Genomic DNA, 26,605 nt, shown 5'->3' on the forward strand with positions numbered 1-26,605 from the left:
AATATTGTTAAATGCCCATTACCTGGTCAGGTCTATCAGCCCTTCACTTTGTTGATGTCACAAACCATGTTCATCATTTTCCATGTTGATGGAATGAATGTTTATTTTAGTAACCCACTGGAAGTTCAAATGGAAAATAAGCACACATCAGTATGTATAAGACTGCTCATACCTGGTGATGCGGCAGGAAGGCTGTAAATATTGCAGACTGATCTACCTGAACTTCCATAGCATGCAAATATAATGCCACCCAGTGGACTTACTCGCAGTTGCTGTTATTTGACTTTGTCTCTCCATGTGTACTATACTGCCACTTTGAACATCTAAGTGTTCAATTTTATTACTCACAGTAAATATCTTCACTTTCTTAAGAAGCCTACACTTTCTCATCTCTTAACTCAACCACCAAGTTTCATTTAAGTCTATTTTCAACTTGGTATTTCTTATCCAGGTTTTACTGCCATGCAGAAATGAGCCTATGATAAATGTTCTATAAAATAATACATCAGAAATCATGATGCAGTAACAAATTTGGTTGAAATTTCTCCAGATGTTGCTGAGTTACCTGGACCCACTAGACATTTGTTATACAGTGCTTCACCGATGAGCGTGTGATTTCTACCATCGCCAGGCTTAATGGAATTTTGCTTAACTTTATATTTACAATATGCATGCAAAGCAAATTAGTAGTGCTTGGACTTGTATCAGTTTCAGTGAGGAACTATTGCATAATAACTACGATCTGAAACTATGGCTTACGTTAGTTTCCATCACGATTGTGGACAATTATACAATTTTGATCTGTCATTACAGTGGTTTACTTGTGTTCAATATATATTGTTGTCCCTAAAATGAGGATTAGAATATTGACGTCTTCAATTTTATTATTCACAGTAAATATCTTCACTTTCTTAAGCAGCCTACTCTTTTTCATCCCTTAACTAAAATAAATAAATGTAAATGTCATGTGACTTGGGCCTCCTGTCGGGTAGACCGCTCACCGGGTGCAAGTCTTTCGATTTGATGTCACTTCGGGGACTTGCGCATCGATGGGGACGAAATGATGATGATTAGGGCAACACAACACCCAGTTCCTGAGCAGAGAAAATCTCTGACCCAGCCGGGAGTCGAACCTGGGCCCTTAGGATCGACATTCTGGCGCGCTGACCACTCAGCTACCGGGGGTGGACGTTCCCTTAACTCAATCACCAAGTTTCATTTAAGTCTGCTTTCAACTTGGTTTTTCTTATCCAGGTTTTACTGTTATGCAGAAATGAGGATACGATAAATGATCTATAAAATAATACACAATAGCTGTAGGTCACTTCTTTACTGAAGCGCTACTAATTTTGGTCAAACAACAGGTGATCCTAAGACGTTACAAATGACGTTACTTACAGGCCATTTGTTCAAATGTGAGGATTTGTCTTGAATCGCCAAATTCCGTTTCAAAAATATAAAATGTAGGGAAGCAACGAAGTTACATGTGTGGGAATATGTTGGCAAGATGAATTGTCAGGAACAGTCTGGCCTCACTTTTATAATATCTCAGATCAAAAATTAACACACACAGCTTAATTCCTATGAGCTGACTACATCATAATTCAACATTGTTACTGCTGCAAGTAAATTATATCAACTACTCCCTGTAGTAATTACTACTTTTCAAAGTAGTAATTTAGGCAGGATATAGTACTATTTCCACGAACACCAAAGTATCTTATAATGTAAATAACAATTCATAACACGGTATAAATGTATGAATTATGTGATGTAACTTTATTTCTTGGTTGAAGGTTATCTGTAAAATTGATGACTGAAGTAGAGAGAGACATATTTTTGTAACCAACAGTGATTCGTATTCCCTGCCAAATCGCAGTGTCTATATGGAGTTGGAGGTACTGCTGCTGTTAAGTAAGACACAAGTCCCATGCACCTCCACCAGTTACCACTTGAAGCTTTCAGGTAAGGCCATTTGTATAGCCTTGTTTTAGTTTTTTTCATTCCATATTCAGTCTGGTCTGATCATGTCTACTTAACAGCGACCTTCCTGCGCTTTTAAAATTCTGTTTCTAGCAAGTCATTCACTAAATCAACTTAGTTGTTACTGACTACTGGGAAGCTATTCACTATATGAACTTAATTGTTACTGACCACTGGGAACTGTCAATTGTTCCACTGGTCACTGTTGCTGAATGAAACTGAACTTTTGCTACCTACCACTGAGCAGGGTAGTAAAAATATGTCACAAAAACAAAGGATAATTTTGGTTCCAGAACATATCTTTTTTAACTCTGTTTCTGGTTTATGTACACGAGTTAGGTGCTTCACTAATGCTACATAATGCACCATAGCTAACATGTGCTTCTATACCTTCAACATTGTTTATAAATTGTTATTTAGATTTAATGTTCTGGACTCAGCATGGAGTCTGAATTTTAGAGGTTACTGTTATAATTTCATTTTATGATGAGGTGAGAGGTGATTGATGAGACGACTGTTACATCAAGAAGCATCAGTTTCCAAACAGCAGAAGAAAAACAAGTACATTTTTGCCCTAAGTGTGTTAGCAGCTGGCAAAATGGGGAAATACCAGATTCTGACAATGCCACATAGAGAAGTTTAGCAACATACCTTCAATCCATACCAACAATGAGGCAAGCACTATAGGCACAGGTGATTTTAACTATTTTGAGGCACTGCAGATGCAGAGCCTACAAGTGTGTCACCTTCAGAATGTGTAGGCACTAAGTACCTCTTGAGTGTCACACAGTGTGTATAATTTGTGCAGTGGTTTTTGCTTCATCAAAATGCTATTGATACTACATTCCCCACACATGTAACAGCCCATATGGACTATGAGAATCCATATCTGGGACTATGAGAATCCATATACTATACATGCACTCCATAAATACACCCAGCACATTGATTAATGATGCTTCCTGTTAAGTATCCAAGGGCAATTAGGGTTCTACACCTAGTCCGAATATCAACTGAGAGAACACGTCAGAGCTGCTGCAGCAAGCACATGAGATGGCGCTACTCTCTGAGAAGTGTTTACCAATACGCTACAGCCTAGATACTATGACTCTTGTCTCACCAGTCACTGAAGCCTTAGTTACGCGCCACCAAATAGTAGAGTTTTGATCTTGCCTGATTTACATTTGTGATTGGATTCTTCTCCCTGGATGGTTGTGTATACTTTAGATGACTTTTTTTAGTTGACCTCGTAATCTCTGCTGTCGTCCATCTCCAGAATGGTCATTTTAGGTGCACTGAGCTCTATGTCACCATCAGTGCAAGTTATCACAAACCGAGTTTCTATGCCTGCAGCGGATCATAAACTGTATTTCTACCTTAGCAAAGTAGGGCAGAAAACTTTCTCATCATACAACTGTTCCCATGTGCATGGAGCCAAAATTTCTCAAGTTGTGGCAGCAGCAGTTGCACCTGCACCAGCAGCAGCAACTGCAACAAACAGGCAGTGGGAACTTCTACCACCAACACTGGCTCCCCCCCGTGTCTGTATATGTGCCGATGGATATGTGTGTGTGTGTGTGTGTGTGTGTGTGTGTGTGTGTGTGTGTGTGTGTGTGTGTATATATATATATCTGTCCCTTTTTCGCCCTAAGGTAAGTCTTTCCACTCCCGGGATGGGAATGACTCCTTACCCTCTCCGTTAAAACCCACACTCTTTCGTCTTTCTCTCTCCATCCCTCTTTCCTGATGAAGCAACTGTGGGTTGCGAAAGCTTGAAATTTGTGTGTGTTTGTGTGTTTTTTATTGTCTCCTATCAACATACCAACACTTTCGTTTGGTAAGTTACAGCATCTTTGTTTTTAGATATATTTTTCCCACGTGGAATGTTTCCCTCTATTATATTCATATGTATTTATATATTGATATGTGTACTGGTTGCATGCATACCTAATATGTTCCAAAACAGAACATAAAAAAATGATTTTCTGATGTTCATATCTTGGGTTCTATTGGTAATAAAAAGGTAGGGTCAAGTGTTTTGGATAGTGCTTGGGCTAGGTATCATTTTTATACCCAAGAAAAGGATTGTCTTATTGTCACTATCCTACAGCACAGGGCCAAAGTATGAATATTACTCACTTTCTCCTGCACAGGCAAATGGAGCAAATTTGTTGTTTCTTTTTGCCTTTTAAGTGGTCTTTGGTGGGATTGATGGGACTTATGGAGTCACATTAGTTCACAGGCAGGTTCCTTCGAAAATCCAAAAAGAAGGGTTTTTTACTATAGTTTTGCCATCACCTGCAGACCAAAACCCAGCCAAGAAATTCCAAGATGGCTATGCACACCAAATGGCTGAAAATTTTACGATGTATTCCTATGATTCCAATCTCAAACAATATTAAAAATTTTTGAAAATATTCTTTACATCATTATCTGTTTCTGAGACACAGAAGTTTAAAGTTACACTATTTGTACTTGCAAAATACACATGTAAAATGTGATATGTAGGAAAACAAAGTTTATAAAGTGACGTAGTATGGAGAAATATGCTGTAAAGTGTCTTCGTTATCATCTAGGACCCCCATGTAGTGCTGAAGCACATGCATAATTTTTTTGCAGCAAAATCCAGTCTGAGGTGTACAATTAGTTTTGCATAATGTCAATTTCACGTAAGTAAACTATCTAAATTTTACCAACCAATACATTTCTTTTCATACGAGTTGCATGCCTTGCTGCAGCAGGGAAAAGAAGGGAACCAGCTGCAAACTGCTCCTATTGGACCAGAAAAAAATGTGAATATGTTCTTGTTTATTTAAAAGACTCTGACTGGAAAGTGAGGTATCAGCTACCTCATTCTACTTTCCTCAGTACATTTTAAAATTTTCGCCAAAATTTTGGCATGCAAACATATTCGCAGTTTTTATGCTGAGAGAGAAGAGGACAGTTGCAGTGGCAGTGAGACAGAAAAGAAATCAATACTGGAAGATAGTAGACAGTGGTTGTATTATATAAAGAGTAAATGAGAGAATGGCAGTGTGAGAGAAAGAGAGGCACACAATTGCAGTGGAACATAGCTGACGGTGACAAAACAGTACTACGAAGAGTGTGAAGGCAACAACACCATGGGGGTTGGAGAGGAAGGAGTAAAGAGAAAGAGAAAATGGAAGCAGGTGACAGCCAGTAATAATGAGAGACAGAGTATTTGACCATAAGGCAGTGAGAGACAGTGACAGTGAGAAGAGACAGCAGCAACAGGAAATAATGAATGAGATATTAGCAGTAAGAGAGAGCAAGATGGAGACAGTGATAGTGAGAGGAGGCTGTTGTAGGGGGACTGTGGCTGTGACATGGCAGACAATGACAGATATATGAAGAGAGAATGAGAATGAGCTGGTCTGAATAAGTCAGTGAGAAAGAGCAACTAGAAATGGATGGGTATGACTGATTTACAGTGATGGACTAGTGGGTGTCAGTGAGTAACAGTTAGGAGAGCTTGTGGGAGTTTGAGATGAGTTGCATGTTACAGCGCAAGTGTGTTCACATGCCAAACTTTTTGGGAAAATTTTTAGAGGTGCTGAGGAAGGTACAGTGAGGCAGCTTGTACACCACTTTTTAGTCAAGAATCTTTTAAATGAACACGAACATAACCACGTTTTTTTTGTACTCTCATAGGAGTATTTTTTGCTGGCGTATGTGTTCCACATCTTCTCCTAAACTACTGGACCAATTTCAACCAAACTTGGTACACATATCACTTACTGTCTGGAAAGAACTGCTGTGGGGGCTAAGAACCACCTAACTATCTAAGGGGTGTGTGTGGGAGTGAAGAAGTAGTTTACCCCACAATGGGCAAATACCCAAACTTCATTCATCCAGTATTTGAAAATGAGAGTGCTTAGTGACTTGCAACAAACTTTACATGTAAGTTCAAACCATTACAAAACTTTTCCTCACTGACAAGCCCCACGAAATGATGAAATGAATAAATTTTATCCTTTATTACATTTATGCTGTTCAGGCTGTAAAATTGCCACATCAGGGACAACATTTTAATTTATTAGTTCTTTACTACTAACTGTACTTGCGACACATTTTGCAGACAGTATTTGTAGATACTACTAAATGTATCAGCAAAATTATATCATTGTATGACATAGTTCAGGATACATGACGTCATAAACACTGAGATGCGAGCAAAACTTCCACGCATCCATGAAATTTAAATTTATTACTTTTTTTCTACTAACTCTATTCACAACACATTTCACTGATGGTATCCACATATGCCACTGAATGACCTACAGAATTACTGTATATTGTTGCATGACATGTAGTTCAGGAGATATGACATCATGAAAATTGAGCTGTGTGGAAATGAAACAGTCATGTGAAATTTGCTAGAGCTCCAGGTGTCTGAAATATGTTAAATATATGTGGAAAATATTTGACATATGCATACATGGTCAAAGCAACTCATAAAAAGCTTCTCCTAAGCCCCTGTATCAATTTCAGCCCAACTTGGTGCACATACTACTTACTATCTGGAAAGAAATACAGTGGAGGTAAGAACCAGCAATGTCCTATTAGGGTAGGGCTGATAATGTGGAAAGAGAGGAAGGAGGAGATAGACAGACAGAAGGAGGGCAGAGGAGGAGATGGGGAAAGAAAGAGAAGGAGATGGACAGAGAGAGGGAGGAGAAAGCGGTGGAGAGAGAGAGGGGGCGGGGGGAGAAGAAATAGAACGAGGGAGGGAAGAGGAGACTGACAGAGAAAGGAAAGAGGAGGAGATGTACAGAGAGAGTGTGTGTGTGTGTGTGTGTGTGTGTGTGTGTGTGTGTGTGAGAGAGAGAGAGAGAGAGAGAGAGAGAGAGAGAGAGAGAGAGAGAGAGAGAGAGAGGGGGGGGGGGGGAGGGGGAGAAAATGAACAGGGAAAGGGAAGAGGAGGAGACGGACAGAGAAAGGGGGAACAGGAAGTGGATAGAGAGGGGGAGAGGAGAAGATAGACAGAGAGTGGGGGAAGGAGGAGATGGACTAATAGAAGACTGGAATAAATACACACGTGGGCAACACCGGGTACTCAACTAGTTTTTATGCATCATACTTTTCATTTACATTCTGGACCTGTAGGGTAAGGTTTCCCTATTTAATACTGTCTTACAGATATTAGTATTTTTTCATTGATGATAACGATTTCTTTGGTTGTTTGTTTTGATACTGATACTACATCATTACTTCTGCAAAAGCAGATTGGCTGTCCATGATGATCAGGCATATATTTTTGAACTAGAAGTGACTCAATGGTTGGTTGGTTGTTTTGGGGAAGGAGACCAGACAGCGAGGTCATCGGTCTCATCGGATTAGGGAAGGACAGGGAAGGAAGTCGGCCGTGCCCTTTGAAAGGAACCATCCCGGCATTTGCCTGGAGCGATTTAGGGAAATCACGGAAAACCTAAATCAGGATGGCCGGATGCGGGATTGAACCGTCGTCCTCCCGAATGCGAGTCCAGTGTCTAACCACTGCGCCACCTCGCTCGGTGACTCAATGGTTGTATCCACTCTTAGTAGTAGTCTTCTTTCCTTCCTTCATACTTCTTTTAGGACCACACTGAGTGCTTTCATGGAGTGTAAGTAAAACACAATAACTATGGAGTCTTAACAACCAATGTTTTCTATAAACATTACAGCAGCACAGCAACAGCTGGTTCTAGTACCATGGATCATCTCACTCAGTTTAACTACCACTAGCACAAATTTCGAATGAATAGTGCATTTCACAATACGTAAAAGAACTCTGTCATACTTGGCAGAGTTAAGAGGACAGTGTTACAAAATGTCTGTAAATCAGGCTCAGGACAGACAGAAAACCAAACACACTTCTAATAAAATATAATTTGTTTGCAGTGGTTATTATTCACTCTCAGAATCTTAAGGTTGTATTGTGCGCATAATTCATATATGATGTGTTAACAAGAATGCATATCTTAAAAAGAAAATTATCCTGTGTGTCTGGCCAACCATCCCTCAAAATTTGGTGGCGGGATCCTGAAACATCCTGTATACAATACGCTGGGTTTACATCCATAGAGCCCTTTCTTTTTTCTTTTTTTACCAAGTGAAGAAAGTGAGATCGTGTGAGAGTGAGAATAGATAACTGAAAGCCCTGGTTCAATAGTGACAAAAAGGCAAAAAAGAAACAAATATCCTAAAATTATTTGCATCACATACATAGTAATATTTTAATGTTTGCACTACACAAATGGATGAATCAAGTACTGCGTATCACTGCTTTACATTTCCCCTCTACTTTACTATTGTAGTAAGATTTTGCAAGTACGAGGGCTATTCAGAAAGTAGGGAACGTTCCCGCCTGACACTACTAGGCAGATGTCGATCACATATATTTTGGTATGTGCGTGCTCAGCAGCTCAGTCGGCATCCATCCGTGACAGCGGGAAAGTCTCTGTGCGTCTGGTTTTTTTCAATATTTGAACTTGAAATGTGTGCTGTAATCGAAAATCCTGCCAGCTGTGAGGTGCGGTCTGTGATACAGTTTTTGTTGGCAAAAAACCTAAAACCTATAGAAATTTATTGTGAACTGTGCAAAGTGTATGGAAACAATGTAATAAGTGAATGATCCATTCGGAAATAGTGCATTCGGTTTAAAAATGGCCGAACCAACGTTCATTATGAAGAGAACAGTGGATGCTTGAGAATTGTGACTGATGATCTTGTCACTAAAGTTGATGAAATGATTCGTGAAAACTATCGCTTCACAATAATCGAGCTTTCACTTTCTTTTCCACAAGTTTCACGGACTTCGTTGTTTGAAATTGTCACTCAAAAGCTAGGCTACCACAAATTTTGTCCACGATAGGTGCCCAAAATGCTTACAGAGCACCATAAAGGACAGTGAATGGGGACAACGTTGACATTTTTGGAGGCCTACCACAAACATGGTGATTCACTACTCAAATGGTTCAATGGCTCTGAGCACTATGGGACTTAACATCTGAGGTCATCAGTCCCCTAGAACTTAGAACTACTTAAACCTAACTAACCTAAGGACATCACACACATCCATACCCGAGGCAGGATTCGAACCTGCGACCGTAGCGGTCGCGCGATTCCAAACTGAAGCGCCTAGAACCGCTCGGCCGCCACGGCCGGCTGATTCACTACTGGATCGAATTGTAACCAGTGGCAAGACATGAGTGAAACATGTCAGTTGTGAGACAAGTGAGACAAAATTACAGTCCACAGATTGGGGGCACACAAGGTCCCGCCAAAAACCAAGAAAATGTTTGCAAACCTTGTCAGCAAGGAAGTTGATGGTGACAGTGTTTTGGGATAGGCAAGGTGTGCTTCTTATTGATTTTCTCGATCATGGAGCAACCATGAATTCTGCCCGGTACTGTCAAACTTTGCACAGCATTAGAAGAGCAGTTCAAAACAAAACACCGAGGAAAGCTGATGTCCAAAATTTTGATTTTGCACGACAATGCCCAACTTCACATGGCAAGCCACACTAAAGAACTCCTTAATTCATCCAAATGGGAAATTTTCCTTCACCCACCCTACAGCCCCGATCTTGCACCAAGTGACTTCCACTTGTTTCCCAAGATGAAGAACTGGCTTGCAATGCAGCACTTTGATGACGACATGTAACTCCAGGCGGGCGTGACTCAATGGCTGAAGTCTCAGGTGGCAGAGTTTACAATGAAGATCTTTCAAAGCTTGTCCACCGCTGTGATAAGTGCCTCAATGTGTTTGGTGACTATGTGGAAAAGTAGTATATCAGTCGTTCTTTCAGACGTATATAATAAAATGTATTTCTTGTACTTAGTCCTTTTAAATGCCAAAACATTCCCTACTTTCTGAATAGCCCTCATAACAAAACAAATACATTTACATATGGTGGCACATGGAAGTAAAACTTTGTGACAAGTTATACCAAATTTTAAAATACAGTCTACACATACATACTGCATTTGACTGTTACTCTGAAACCAATACTACATGTGACAATAATGCTAAGTTTGGGAAACATAGACATCTGCACAAGAGGAGTTACAGATACAATACTTTGAGATATGCAGGTACACTAATATGGCAACTTCTCAAGAATGTACATTCCATCATTCAAAGTGCTCTAGTACTAATTCCAAGAACATTATGTCTTCCTACTGGCTTTATACATGAAAAGAATGGTCACTAATCCCTTGTTTTGCACTGTTAACTGATTGCTTTGAAATGCAGAGGTGAGAGTGCACTGCTTTTTCCACCTCTGGTAGCACCAACTGCTCAGATGCTCTTTGGCATCAAGTCAAACTGAACTTGGATAACAGGTACAGGTACATCTATGCCAGAGATAATCAATCATCATGGCTGGTGAGTAATGGCACGCTAGTCTCACAGCAACCCATGGCCAAATGTTTTCAAAGGGTGAGAAGTGGAGAAAATGTTGGCCAGGGCAAAGGTCTAACACTAGTATTTTTTAAGACTAGTGCAGGACTCAGCAATGTTACCTATGATTTAACAATGGAAAATCCAGGATGGAATGTAACAGTATTATGAAAACCATAGTTGCTACTTACCATAAAGTGGAGATGCTGAATATCTCTGCAATATGGTGACTAGCAACTACCCTTTTAATAATATTGTCACCTGCGATTTAGATTCTCTGGGGAGAGATATTTCTAAAGAAGATCATGTAGTGGTCGTTGGGGTCCTGGAAACAGTTTGAACTGTAACCTCAACCAAGCACTTGAGGCTGATAGCAGGAATGTCAGTGAGAATGCGCTGCACACAAACACGAAGAATGTGTCACTCAGACACTGATTTGATGAGCCCTGGATGAAGCATTTGGTTAAACATGGAAGTGAAGAACTCCAGGAGTTGCTCAACAAATTGAGGCTATGATGCATGTGTGTTAGTGATGTGTTGCCTCCCACACGGTTGTACCCCACATAGCATGTTATATATATGAATGTTTCCAGTAGGAGGCTATTTGCACATCTCATTTTGGGAACCAGTCAGTGTAACCAGAAAACTACATCCAATACTAGCGATTTCCAATATTTTCTCCAGATATTTTTAGGACAAACTGTTCTGAAAGACAGAGCTGCCAAATAACACAGCTGCAAAGAACAGTGAAGACACAAAAATCAGCAGATTGGACTGTACAATGATTGACAATCATAATAGATTTGGACTTTTCCATCAAACCATAAGAAGCTTTTTCAACACAAAAGATTAGCTTCTCATATCAATACAGGACACTGAAAATCTAAAGACATTCCTACAAATGTACTTTGCACAACAGAATATCACCTGGAAGCCACGGAAATTGAGTGGGAGCATCTAGATGGAAGATTGCTATCACAATACTGAAGGTGCAATGTGAGGAAGGCTTAGCAGCTATATACACAAAAAGTAGAACGAAGTACCACACCACAGACCACAGTGAATACTGCATTAAGCAGTTAATTGAGAATTATACTTAGTAATAGACTTTGAAACATAGAAATATCTGGGAAATGATTGTATGTGGAGATTTCAATACGAATTTCATCAGAGATTTCAATATGGATTTCATCAGAGATTTCAATATGGATTACATCAGAGATTTCAATATGGATTTCATCAGAGATTTCAATATGGATTACATCAGGGATTTCAATATGGATTTCATCATGGTTTGTTTTGATTGAGGGCACCTAGTGTTACTGATGTCCGGGTTTGTTTTGAACCCCAAAGTAACATTTGCAACAAGAACAGAGGGACACAGTCCAACAGACATTTTTAAAATCCATCTGTCTTTAAGGAAATAAATGTGAGCCCAATAACAGCTAGTTCATCTGATCTGACAGTCAAATGGCATCAATAAAGCTTCGCTATCATTCAGTCTTAACAACAAAAGGAAAACGAAAGGTTCACAAATCTGTAAATCTGTCACACTATTTGGAGAGAATTTACAGGGTGAAAAATGGGAACGAATGTACAAAGGCCACCAGCAGATTATAAATTTAATTCTTTCCTAAAAATATTGGCACAACATTATGACTGCAGTTTTTTTTATTTTTTATTTTTTTAAAAGTGATGACTAACATCTGGAGGTATTAAAAGAGAGCTTTATTTAATGCAAAGGACTAGCTCTAATCAAGATTTAAAAATGCTTTATCAGGTTACCTTCCATTAGGAATGAGAGTGCACTCAGTAACATGATATACAAATGATAGAGCACAACAATCAGTCGTCCTTATTTGCAGGTTTTATTCAGCAAATCTAGATTTCAGATAGTGCCTATTTCATAGTATCAATGCATGTCAGTCGCCTGTTGTTCAGGCATCTATCACAGCTGTTTCGAGACTTGTGACTTCAAGAGTCTTGACAGAACTGCGATAGATGCCCAAACAACAGGCAACTGACATCCATTGTACTATGAAATAGTGCACTGATAATGGCTAGCTCTGGACGAAATCTACATTTGCTGAATAAAACCTGCAAAAATGGATGCTGACTGCTATGCTCTATCACTTGTAAATTTATTTCGAAAAAAGACATATACTGACTGCATTATTAATTGTAACTCAGCCCACCCTAAACAGCATAAAGCAGCATTTTTTAGGTTTGCTTTTAATCGTGTATGTAGTGTCCCGCTTTCTGATGAAGACCCGTAAAACCGAACTGGAAATTATTTACTTCATAGCTAAAATCAATGATTATCCTTTGCCTTATATTCAAAAAAATTATGAGAAAATTGCCAATAAATATAGAGATACGGAGGTGAACGAACCGAGTGTAGCGAATAACAAAAATAAGACAATGAAATATATTTCCTTACCATGCTATAGGACAGTTAGCCTGAAAATTGTGGCCGTTTTTAGGAAACTCAAGGTACAGAAATCTTTTTCTACTAAGAATAATTGGGGACATATTTTAAATCAAGGGGTAAATAAAGACAATCATTTACACCATTCGAGGGTTTATAAAATATTTTGCCCCAGCTGTAAAGCGTGTTATATGGATCAAATGGGATGGAAAATTGAAACAAGGTTTGCCGAACATGTTGCTGTCGATAGAAGAGACGCGGCTGAAAGATCGAATTTTGCTGCTCATTCTATTAATAGTTGACATGAGCTTCCTGTGATTGGAACACATGCGAGGTTGTTGCATAAAGCCAAAAAGGAAGCTTTTCTTGATCTACCTGAGGATATGGCCATCACAGATCGCCTTCTCAACGAGCAGGGGACAGTGAGGGGTGTTCATTTCTGGGGGGGCCCTCTGCGGGTTTGCAATATGAATAATGTCTATAACATCCTCCTACCATTTAACTTTGACATTTACTCTGTACATCCTGGGTTCCTTTTCACTGTTTCTTCATAGATAGTGGCGTTTCTCCGCTTATCGAGCGTATGTAATCGGCATGATTTTACCCATTCTACCAGGAATGAAAAATAATAGCTTTTCATCCATTTAGCTAGGTAAAAAAGGCACACCATACTTGATAGTTCAATTCCCTCGCAGCGCCATCTACCGTTATGGAAATGATATGTGCTCATCAATAACTATGCTTTTTCCCTATAGATGGCCTCAGTGGTTCGATCTAGTTCACTGAAGGAGTAGATTAACAGATTGTGTCGTCACTGTTTTTCCATTTTCTAATGACTGACATGTTGTTAACAGTATCACCTTACTTGATATGCGGCAGCCTTTATATTTTTCGGACAAATTTACGTAGCTAACTGTTGAATCAACGAATTCTTTAGGCCATTACAATGGAAGTTTGCTTATTGAGCAGATGATCTGTGATCACAAGATTGTTCATATTTGTTCACATTAGAACGATATAACACAGTAGATTGCGTTGTTGTCTTCTTCATGCTTATTTATGTCACCTTACATTGAGTGACGCCTATTCTACAATTTTAACTTTTGGTTTTATAAATGGTTTTGTATCTCTTTATATATATGTATTAAACTTTTTTTTAAAAAAATATGTATTTTGTGAAATCTGATGCAACTGCCAATTTTCACACCTAAACTGAGCCTTTCTCATTCAAAATGAGTGGTTGTTATGTGGTAAATGGTTTTCGGAGTTCAGAGTTGGTTTTACATATTTTGAACAGGCTGCTCTTGTTGTTTTGTGACTGACTTTTGAGAACCTATTTTATCACTGGTGGTTAGCAGTGATGTGACAATCCTTGTATCGGTTACCACCATACTCATGAGAAATATAAGGGCATATGGTACATTTGTTCATGAGGCTATAGTTTGCACAATAGATCTAAAGTCGTTATCCACATATATGGTTCTTTATATGTGCAGCACTTTGTTAATCGCATTATTTAAGTAATACGATTGTTTAAGTTGTACTTTAATTTTTACCTGACCTCCGTCAACTTTGGATTTGTGCATTCAGTAGCATAGCATCATCTATTGGAAGTAACATAAATGTGCTTTCTGATGCGCTTGTAGCTCGTATGTAGAACGGCAGATGGCCATTGATACCACTATCCTGTTTCGTCATTATGACAAAAAAGTTATTTGTGTGAATGGAATGATATTTCTAGCGAGTTTCTCTCTTCTTACAATTTTGAAGATAGTAGTTTTGACATATATATTTAATTTGTTACTATCATCTGACAGTGCTCAGACATTTTCACTTGTAATTATTTAAACTGGTATTATCAATTACCGTCACTGTATAATTTTTTTGTAATGTGATATATTCCTTATTGCTTGTATTTTACATTACTTTTGTATTTTACACAGAGGGCACTTATTGCAACGTGGTGCCATCTCATGTTGTCTTGTTGTAGTGTTGACCGATGATGTGTCACTTTATGATAGAAGTCTGCCAAGGACAGTACTTCTACTTATGGCATGTATCTGTCAGAAAAATGGTATGTTATGACTTTGAATTTTAATTTCAGACATCTGTATATGTTGCAATTGATGTAACTATGTTTCATTGTCAATTTTTTCATTTTTTAAAGCAGTTGTTGTTTATGCCCTGTCTCTTGTATTTGTTTTAGCACCGATGATGACTGATATCAGTTGAAATCGATTTGCAACAAGATAAATAATGTTTCCATGACTGGTTGCTACATTCTTTATAATTTTATATTCCACAGTCACTGCACAGAAAGGGGACCTTACGGAGCCCAACATTCAACACTAAAGTGTGTTATTAAAAAGACAAAAACCAATGCAAAATTCAAAGAACAATGTAAGGATCTTCTGGAGCATTACTACACATGAAACAAATAGTCTCAACAACACAAACTATACTGAACTCCCAGACAGCAGCATCACGATGATGATATGAAACTCAAATATTCAATGAATTCTTCCTGACTGCAGCTGAAAGCAAGGAGACAAAAAATTGTCCATCAGCAGCATATCCAATAAAGTTACATAGGAAATACATACTCCACTACAGACATCACTTTCGCCAACTAATGTGTTATAGAAATTACGGAGGTCATTAGATGACTAAAAAGTAGTAATTCTTCTGGTATGATGATATCTCAGCCAAAGTACTAAAATCTTGTGCTGTCTTGGTAGTGCCACCCTTGAGTTATCTTTGTAATCCATCAATGAGTCACGGTGTATTTCCTGTACGACTGAAGTACACAGAAGTAACAACATGCTCAAGTGGAGACAAGCAATTGACTTCTAATTATGGACTGATCCCCCACCTCCCATGTTACCAAAATATAATAAACGATATTTCTGAGAATAAGCTTTTAACAACAATTTCCATAAGGTTTCTTTACTGAGAGGGCAATATGTGAACTCAATTTCAGTACAACTAAGCAATAAAAATTGTACACGCTGTCTGTGTTTTTGGCCTCTTTTTCCACAATAATGGTTATACAAGTTATGTAAGTTAAATAACATCTTTTGTGGCTCTAATAAAGTTTAATTATGACCATTTATTATTGTCACAAAGGATGGTATTTAAACTACATACTTCGAATAAAAATGGCCCTGCTGGCACTATCTGTGGCCTTGCCAAGGCTTTTGAATAGGTAGTTATTTAATTTTGTTAAGGATATAATCATATCTTACCAACAGAAAACAGTGTCTTATGAGCAATTGATATGACTGGGACAATATTAAATTCAAAATGATTAAATATTAAATATGGTGCGTTGCGAGTTTCAGTGCTTGGCCCACCGCTCTTCTTGGTTTACATACATGTTTTACCAAGGACACTGGAATACTCTCCAAAAACTGCAATGTTTGCTGATGACAAAAGTATGCTGATAAAGGGTCCAAACATAAATACAACAGACAGGCAGACAGGGTAATAATGGAACAGGCAGCCAATAGCTTAACTTTTAATCTTAGAAAATCTCATATTATGGAATTCCAAACAAATAATAATGAGACATTTCTTCATAAGAAAGTCCACTCCAAGTACAAAACTTACGCGAAAGTGCTGGGCAATTAATATGTTCTTCTCAAAATCCCTCTCTCTATTCTTAAATCTTATTAAAGCCTGCCCATTCATCAGTTTACTCTTGTTCCCTATGACAGTAACAAAGCGGATTCCACTGACTGGTAAGGTTGGAGTGTTTTAATTCTTCTTTAACAGATCATATAGTATGGCAAGAGAGCATCCTCACTGCCATTGTCTCCTAAGATATTTACCTATATTCTGTGTACCTCAGTCTCTACAAAAAGTGCTAACCCTTCACAATGTATGACATTGTTTTCGTGTACCAGATCTTGCCCTTGTCCCTCTGGGCTTCAAATTTTACTGTCTTGATCAGTATAGACCTGTTTCCAGTGTTTGTTCCCAACCAGGCCCCATTAGTTCTTTTAGTTTTCAGATTATTGATGTGCTGGCATGCATTCTCCACAATTATTCTTTTCTAACGACTGGTTTGGTGACCACCTCCTATTATTCACAAATTCAGGACAGTTCAATGCGCAATATCCTCCCTGTGTGAATAGATCTCCTGAATTTCTCGTGTCTTCATAGTTCCTGAGATTACCGTAAACATTGCACTTTGGATGGTCATCACAATTATGATGCATATACTCCCCATAATAATCTTTCTTCCCATGTGCATTGCGGTTATGGAAATTATCACAGCTGCGTTATCTTTGTTCATGTTTGTGCCCTTCATTCCTCCAGCTCTTCTCTTTCATGGCTTCTATATTATCTAGTAGTAAACATAATTCCTGTATATCACACTGTGTGTGTGTGTGTGTGTGTGTGTGTGGGGGGGGGGGGGGGGGGGACGGCTCAAGAGGGACAATTTTGTTTATTTCACAACCAATAATTCTTCAGAAACATATCCTCCAATTATTCATAGCTCTTGAATTTTTTATTGCTTGCTATGCCGCAAGTGTGTGTTCCTCCTTGCATAACACCAACACAAAAATCATTTTCTTACATCTGTCTCAATTTACAGCAAATGCATCGTTAAACAACTGTTTTAGAAGGGCAGCTGGGTGTATATTGTCAACTGGCTAGAATGACTGAAATGTATGAACATTTAAATAATTATCTCTCAAGATGTGATAATAGCAACAATAACTTATTTCTGTTTAACTTCAAACATTTTAGCAATTTCTTCACGCAGTTTCCTTTTGTCTCTTTCAAAATTGGTAGTTAACACGTTTTTCAGAGCATGAGCACAGGTCCGACCAGGTTGTTGCTGTAACTCACTACATTGGTTTTGCACTCCGCTGACGTTTTAACTGATGATTCTTTTTTACCTGGGAGACACCTTTTGCTTCTGCAATTTATCTGTCTTGTTTTTTATCCTGCATGAACAAAATTGTCACCATTTCTTCCCACCAAACTTCGTTTCTAGGAATACCCTTGTAGTCCTTGTACCTTGTCCTTAAATCTTTTTGTGCTTACTGCTAAATTCTTCTTTAAGTTCTTTGTTAATATTCTTACGAACATCCATGAGTGAAACCTTGATATTTTTCTCATTTGACCTGAATCTCTTCCTTCACGATGATTCATTCCGTCTCTATGTCTATCTCTATTGTTCGCAGAGATATTGTTAATTGAAAAGTCCTAATCACTTTTCTTCCCCTGATCAACATTCTCTTACTTTGTGCACAAGGTACAACTACGCAAAAATATTGATACCCTTACCATTCACAGATTTTGCAGTCAGTCATATCTGAGCCTAATTTCATCTCTTTAAATAAGGCTTTTGGAACTCAAAGACATATCCAGTCCTCCTCCCATTCTGTCTGTGTTGCTATAACCAGAGAGAAACATGGCCTGCTGAGTTTCAATTTAACCACAACAATCTGATTGATGATAGTCCACCTGCAATCTGCTTCCTGACTTCAGCACCAAGATGCAGCCAACGTGTTACAAACAACAGGATCTTAGGATCAGTGCATGTATTACCAAGTTGTAATACCCCCTTCTCCTTCCTGATATACTGAACATATTCAGAAGATGTCACAGCAAGGATCAATGCATGTATCGTCACACTGTGACACCCCACCCCCTTCTACTTTTCCTTCCTAATACACTGACCATATTCAGAAGGTGCCACAGCAAAATTATTTGTAGTATTTACCACTTGAATTGCGAGGAATCATTAGTTGATTAACAACAGAAGCACTGAGATATAACTAAACTTGTGATTTTTATCAATAATTTCTCACACAGCTGCTTATCGCATGTCACTAAACAACTGCTTAAGAGCAAATCAACTTTCCTATGAATATTTCGAAGGAGCAAGATAATAACAGGTGAAGTTCACACATGAGAGCTCAAATAAAAGTGAATCTGGCATGCAGTGCCAGTTGCCATCAGTACACTCCTACATTGTTAACACAACAAATTACTTCCGACATTATTGACACACATAAATATGCCCTCCTATGGTGTAACATGATTACAAAGGTTACGTTCCATATCTTAACTTATACTGTGCCATGCAGGGAAGGGATGGAACATGTTCTTTTATTTTTCATATTTTATACAATACAATCACGTGAGCATTTTACAATGGTATAATCAGTTTGACCAGCTATCATCTTCATGACTGGTCTCTGGCCAGAGATCCAAACAAGGTACTATTTTAACTCTGGATTATTTTACCCAGGAGGACAACATTAATCATCAAACCATATAAAACAGATGCATGTCATTAGCAAATGTAAAAGTGGTAGGAAACAAACTTCCTATTGTTACTTTTCCTTGAAAGCGAATTCAAGAGCTAAGCCGGGCATCAGAAAAACTTAAAAAAAAAAAAAAAAAAAAAAAAAAAAAAAAAAAAAATGTTAGAAACATCCCAACACATCACTCTGCAGTTAACATTCATGGCTAGTTGTTATAATGTAGTAGAACTCATGGACATAAATACAGTACACCTACATTAATGCCTTTATCAATATCTACTTGCTCTGAGGATTGTGACTAGTGACACTGTATTAAAAATGTAAGCATGGATATCAATAAAACTCTTGTTTACTGTAGATACCGTGTAACACACATTATTATATTCAATGTATGGCTGAAGAAATTACCTGTATGTATTCTGATGTGGAACTTCAGTTTTTCTTTCTGTCGGAATTTGCGACTGCAGAAGGTACATGAAAATCTCTTGAGTTCTGTATGTGTGTCCAAGTGAGCACTTAAACTGCTGTGGGTTGAGAATTTTTTGCCACACACCTATACAGATAATACAAACAGGCGTTATAAAAATTTGTGCACTTAACTAATTCAATGAATTTATTTGAAGAATAAATAAAGAGACTCTAAATGTAGCAACAAATAGCGATGGGCATTTGAGTTTCACTGTATATAGCTTTCTAGTAGCTGTGTAGCATATACACTAGGGGTGAATCTTATTTTTCAAACTTGTTGCCTGTGCACAACAAAATACGTTGTGTATAATATGGGCTCAATAGGAAAAGGGAAAGGCATGCCCTTTAAGCTGCTACATTAGGAAAAAAAGGCATAAAATCCTTTTTTTTATATCTTAAAAATGTTGTTCAATAGTAGGCGACTTGCCAATAACTTATTCACTCTCAACGTAATATTGATATTTCTGTATCAATCTTAATACTACAGTCTACGAAGCTACTATGTACGATGTTTGCAAGGAAAATGTGACAAGAATCATCATCATCTCTTTCTTCCAAAAATTGTTATTGTTGATGATGTCTCCTTTTATGCTCTGAAAACATATGGCGATACACAGATACAACCTGAACTACATGCTGCTTCTGTTTTCATTTTTGTAAATTATTTATTGTACACCACTATCAGATCGATGCCTATCTCAGCCAGATTAACAACAATTTTCACATTACAGTAACAGCTAGCATTGGCAAAATCTTCATTTTCATGCCACTAAGAAGGATCTGTCTTAAGAAGTTTATCCCCCAGAACCAAACTGTTGAAAAATATCCTCACTTTATTAGAAACATGCAGTTTAATCTCATTACTGATATTGTGTGGGATCTGACTGACTGCTACTTGAACCCCTATAATAATTTTGTCTGCTAGTTCTGGCCCACTGTTCAATGCATTGATTATTGATGTAGAAAGCTAATTAGGAACACAGATGGCCTAAACCACAGAAACGGAGACACATATTATAAATGAATTTTAAGTTTTTCCAGTGCTGCATGACATCATCACTACTGATGACCCAATATTTATAAAGTTCTGAAAGAATACTAACATACAAATTGAGTGGTTGGTTTAGAGAGTAAAGGGACTGAACTACAGGGTCACCAATCCCTTTTTCCTCAAGCAAGCGGGTCTCAGGTTAAAACCATGCCCAAAAGGAGACAAGAAAAGTAAAAAGGCGTAAAACTAATTGGGAACCACACCGCAAGACAAAACAAAAGAAGCAAAACAAAAGAGGAAATTGTGCACTAACAAGAAAAAAAGCGGTGGAAGGTATTAAAATAATGTAGCAGATGGCCTGGGCTGGGGTGATTGCAAGAAGAAAAACGGACGAGCCAGACACTCTACAACATGCTAAAATCTGCAGCCGAAAAACACAAGGCTAGAGAAACACAAATACGGAAAAGGCAAACATCAATGCAGATAAACAGCAAAGAAAGAGTGAGAAAGAGTTAAAAAAATAGGAAGGGTGAAGGCCTGAGAGAGAAAGCCAGATGCCCACCCTTAGATTGAGTGATAAAAACTTCCCTCTCGAAGAAAACAAAAAAACTAGATCAGCCGTTGAGGCATTGTCTCCTAACATGATGCTCAAGTCATTACACCCACTGAAAGCAGGCTAAAGCCGGAGATAAGCTCAGCCAAAATTTTTGAGAAGAACCTACCAGTGCTCCGAAAGGATAGGCTAAATATGGTTGGTGGTGGCGTGATTGTTGCTGTTAGAAGTAGTTTATCTTGTCACGAGGTTTGAAGAAGATAGTTCCTGCGAGTTAGTATGGGCAGAGGTCACTGTTGGCAACCAGAATAAAATAATAATTGGATCCTTTTACCGACCTTCCAATTCAGATGATACAGTTGCTGAAAGGTTCAAAGGAAACTTGAGTTTGATTTCAAACACGTACCTAACTCATATAATTATAGTTGGTGGCGACTTTAATTTACCCTTGATATATTGGTGAAAATACAGGTTTAATTCCAGAGGCACGCATAAAACATCATCCAAAATTGTGCTAAACACATTCTCTGATAATTATTTCGAACAGTTAGTTCACGAGCCCACGTGAATAGTTAACGATTGTGAAAACACACATGACCTCTTAGCAACAACTAATCCTGAGTTAATAACAAGCATCAAAACAGATACAGGTATTAGTGAACACAGGGTTGTCATAGTGAGATTGAATACTGTAACCCCCAAATCCTCCAAAAATACACGAAAAATATACCTATTCAAAAAAATCAGATATAAATACACTTGACGCCTTCCTGAGAGACAATCTCCACACCTTCCAAGTTAATAATATAAGTGTAGACCATATGTGGCTTGAATTCAATGTAATAGTATTGACAGCAATTGAGAGATTTATACCAAATAATTTAACAAACGACGGAGCTGATCCTCCTTGATACACAAAACAGGTCAGAACACTAATGCAGTAACAACGAAACAAACATGCCAAATTTAAACAGACGCAAAATCCTCAAGATTGGTAATCTGTTACAGAGGCTCAAAATTTTGCGCTGACATCAATGTGAGATGCTTATAACAGTTTCCATGATGAAACTTTGTCTCGAAACCTGGCAGGAAATCCAAAGAGATTCTGGTAGTATGTGAAGTATGTTAGCGGCAAGAAACAACAATGCCTTCTCTGCACGATAGCAATGGAGATACTATTGGAGACAGTGCTGCCAAATCAGAATTACTTAACATAGTCTTCTGAAATGCCTTCACAAAAGAAGAGAAAGAAAATATTCCTGAATTCAAATCAGGAACAGCTGCCTATGTGAGTAACGTAGAAGTAAATATTCTCAGATTAGTGAAGCAACTTAAATCACTTAATATACGCAAGTCTTCTGGTCCAGACTGTATACCAATTAGGTTCCTTTAAGAGTATGCTGATGTATTAGCTCCATACTTATCAATCATATACAACTGTTTGCTTGACTAAATATCCATACCCAAAGACTGGGAAGTTGCACAGGTCACACTAATATTCAAGAAAGGTACTAAGAGTAATCCACTTAATTACAGGCCCATATCACTAACGTCGATATGCAGCAAGATTTTGGAACATATATTGTGTTCAAACTTTATGAATTACCTCAAACAAAACCGTCTATTGACACATAGTCAAAATGGCTTTAGAAAACATCGTTCTCGTGAAACACAACTAGCTCTTTATTCGCATGAAGTGTTGAGTGCTATTGACAAGGGATTTCAGATCGATTCCCTGTTTCTGGATTTCCCAAAGGCTTTTGACACCATACCACACTAGCGGCTTGTAGTGAAATTGCATGCTTCTGGAATATCGTCTCAGTTATGTGACTAGATTTGTAATTTCCTGTCAGAGAGGTCACAGTTCGTAGTAATTGACGGAAAGTCATTGAGTAAAACAGAAAAAATTTTTGGTGTTCCCCAAGGTCGTGTTATAGACCCTTTGATATTCCTTATCTATATTAATGATTTGGGAGACAATCCGAACAGCCATCTCAGGTTGTTTGCAGATGACACTGTCTTTTATCAACTAATAAAGTCTTCACAATATCAAAACAAATTGCAAAACGATTTAGAAAAGATATCTGAATGGTGCAAAATTTGAAGTTGACGCAAATAATGAAAAGTGTAAGGTCATCCACACGAGTGCTGAAAGGAATTCGTTAAACTTCAGTTAACGATAAATCAGTCAAATCTAAAGGCTGTAAATTTAACTAAATACCTAGGAATTACAATTACGAACAACTTAAATTAGAAGAAACTCATAGTAAATGTTGTGGGGAAGGCTAACCAAAGACTGCATTTTATTGGCAGGACACTTGGAAAATCCTACACTACACTTGTCTGTCCTCTTTTAGAACACTGCCGCGCGGTGTGGGATCCTTACCAGACAGGACTGACAAAGTGTATCGAAAAAGTTCAAAGAAGGCCAGCATGTTTTGTATTATCGCGAAATATGGGAAAGAGTGTCACTGAAATGATACAGGATTTGGGCTGGACATCATTAAAAGAATGGCATTTTTTGTTATGACGGACAGGATTTGGACTGGACATCATTAAAAGAAAGGTGTTTTTCATTGTGACAGAATCTTTTCATGAAATTACAATTACCAACTTTCTCCTCAGAATGCGAAAATATTTTGTTGACACCAACCTACATAGGTAGAAACGATCACCACGATAAAATAAGGGAAGTCAGAGCTCGCACGGAAAGATATAGGTGTTCGTTCTTTCTGCGCGCTATGAAAGGTTGGTATAATAGAGAATTGGGAAGGTGGTTCGATGAACGGTCTGCCAGACACTTAAATGTGATTTGCAGAGTGTCCATGTAGATTTAGATGTAGATGTAGATGTAGATGATCAGCATAGGCAGTGTGGTGAGAAGATTAAAAGGCAGTCTCAACGCAGCTAAAACTGAGCAGTCCAACAAGATGTGGACCACAGTCAAGTGGGAACCACAGCGACACTGAGATGGGTCCTCGAGGTGAAGGAGGTGACCATGAGTCAGCCGATGTGGCTGATGTACAGCCTGCAAAGGACAACGGAGTACCTGTGAGTGGCGGTCATGGGTGACCTCCACACACTCGTTGTCTCCTTGGTAACACATGATTTATTGGTGTACTTAGGGTACATCACTCAGAATCCCAGATTCCAAAAACTTTACAGTGTACAGCTGATTAGAGATCAGTTTCTGGTGTGCCTGTTTGGCCAGTCTGTCAACAAGCTCATTGCCTGGGATCCCGACATGTCCTAGGGTCCAAATGAAGGCCACAGAACATCCACTTTTTTTGAGGGCATTAAAGAGACTCCTTAATAGTTGTTACCACAGGATGGCAAGGGAAGAACTGGTCGAGATCTTGTAGGCTGTTTAAGGAGTTACTACAGATGATGAAGTGCTCACCTGCGCAGGAGCGGATACGCTCAAGAGTGTGAGAGGTGCCTACCAACTCTGCAGTGAAAACACTGCAGCCACCCGGCAAGGAGTGCCGTTCAGTCTGTCCAGCGAAGCCAACATGACCATCGGCCATCGAGCCATCCATGTAGGTTATTTCTGAGCCCTGGAACTTGCCAACAATAGAGAAAAATGACCTGCGGAGAACCTCATGTGTAACTAAGCCCTTTGGGCACTGTGATATGTCCGAACAAAGCTGTGGCCAAGGCATGGACCATGGAAGTGTACGTGAGTGGATCACAGGAAAAGTGGTAGAGGTAAAGTCTAAATTTCAGTGAGAAGGGCCCAAACAAAGACTGCAATTGGAATACCCGATCTGGGCTGCCATTGCGGGAGACTGTAATTTAAATGTTGAAACAAACTACGAAAGTGGTCAGTATAATGTGCAAGCAGTTGTTGTAACCTGAGCCGCAATGAAGTACTCCCAATTTCCAAGAGGAGGCTGTCTGCTGGGTTTGTTCAGAAAGCTCCCATCGCAAGTCAAACTCCACAGTGGTGTATAGGGTCCAGTGACCGCAGTGCTGAGGGTGATGCGGAGCCATATGCAGGGCTCCCATATCCGGCAAGATGGGACTGCATGAGGACTCTGTACTGCTGCAGCAGTGTAGGCCGATCTGCAACCCAGTCGGTGTGGCTCAGGCTTTGAAGAAAGTTTAGATGCCGCCAACTCTTTTCCTTAGGCTGATGAAGATGTGGAAGCCAAGTTAAGCAGATATTGAAAACCAGTCCTAAAATGCGATAAGTCTCCACTACATGAAATAGTCGGTCATCAAGGTAAAGTTCTGGATGTAGGTGGACAATACAACAATAACAGAAGTACATGACGCAAGTCTTGGTGGCTGAAAACTGCATCTTTTGTATGGCTCCCTGCAGTCAACATTCAGCCACACCAACAGCAGAGGAGCAAAAGGAGATACAAAAGTCGTCAGCATACGAAAAGGGTGATACGGAGGACCTGACTGCCACTGCAAGACCATTAATGGCCACTAAGAAGAGTGGGATACTCAGTACAGAGCCCTGCAGGACTCTGTTCTTTGGAACATGGGGGGAGCTGTGTGAATCACTGACTCTAACTCTGTAACTGTGGAGCAACATACAAATAATTGCATTGGTTTCAGTATGGGCACAGAATCAAGCTTCAACATCCCTACTTTCATAGACAACTTTTGCCTGCTGTATTCTGCAACAAATTAATCAACTGAAATATTCCTATAATTAGCAGCATGCATGTGTAGTGGATTTTTATTTTATTTTATTTAGATTAATTTCCACTATAAATACATAGTATATTGAATTTCTGAAATTTTTACTTGCTTGATCCCAGTTCACACGGGTGGGTGGGTGGACACTGCTTCTTTTCAATTATTAATTTCTGGCATTCTTCCAGCATATTTTTGCAGTTGCCTCCACTGTTAATACATAGCTCCTAATTTTGATACACAGTTACTATGATACTATGTCAAAATTCATGATTTTTCCCGATAAATTGTCACTTCCAAAACAGCAAGTGTGACACTCCTCTAAAAAGGGGAGGCTGAGGGGGGTAGGGAGAGAGGGGGAGAGAACAAAAAAGAAGAAGATGAAATCCTGAATATTTCTTTGACAGATAGCACATTAACTCCATTTATCTCACGTGAATCATGCTCAAGCAAATATATTACAAACTAAAGAGGAAGTCATTGTACTTGCTGCAACATATACCTTCCCATCAAAGTGAACTACTGGACCGAGTTGAGCTGTGTAGCGAAAGGGTTTGGTTCAGATCGCTCTGAGCTCCTCTATCTGTCTTGGGGTCACTAACCCCACATGAAACTTTACCAGTAAGAACTGTGAAATGAGAATGCTTTCAGTTCACGAAACAGAACTAAAATACACATTCATTATGTTATGAATTTATCATGTAGAAGTAATATTTTGCAAAGTTGGCATTTTTTTCCAGGATTTTCCTTATCCTACTAAACCCAAATTTCACACAGCTCATTTTACAGTGAAATGGAACAACGCTGGGGGATGGCCCATGAAAAATGATCGAAAGTTCAAAAAG

The 26,605-nt window shown here is 38.7% G+C and overlaps 1 protein-coding gene across 1 annotated transcript in view; it reads right to left on the bottom strand.

The window, feature by feature from the left end:
* LOC124788670 (oocyte zinc finger protein XlCOF7.1-like) overlaps positions 1-26,605 on the bottom strand; it is an 88,006-nt gene that overhangs the window by 4,615 nt on the left and 56,786 nt on the right. Inside the window, exon 8 of the mRNA XM_047255952.1 lies at positions 19,507-19,651. Coding sequence (XP_047111908.1) covers positions 19,507-19,651 — 145 coding nt within the window. The remainder of the gene's footprint in view (positions 1-19,506; positions 19,652-26,605) is intronic.

The sequence above is a fragment of the Schistocerca piceifrons genome, chromosome 3 (genome assembly GCF_021461385.2).
Source record: "Schistocerca piceifrons isolate TAMUIC-IGC-003096 chromosome 3, iqSchPice1.1, whole genome shotgun sequence".
NCBI classification, from domain to species: domain Eukaryota; kingdom Metazoa; phylum Arthropoda; class Insecta; order Orthoptera; family Acrididae; genus Schistocerca; species Schistocerca piceifrons.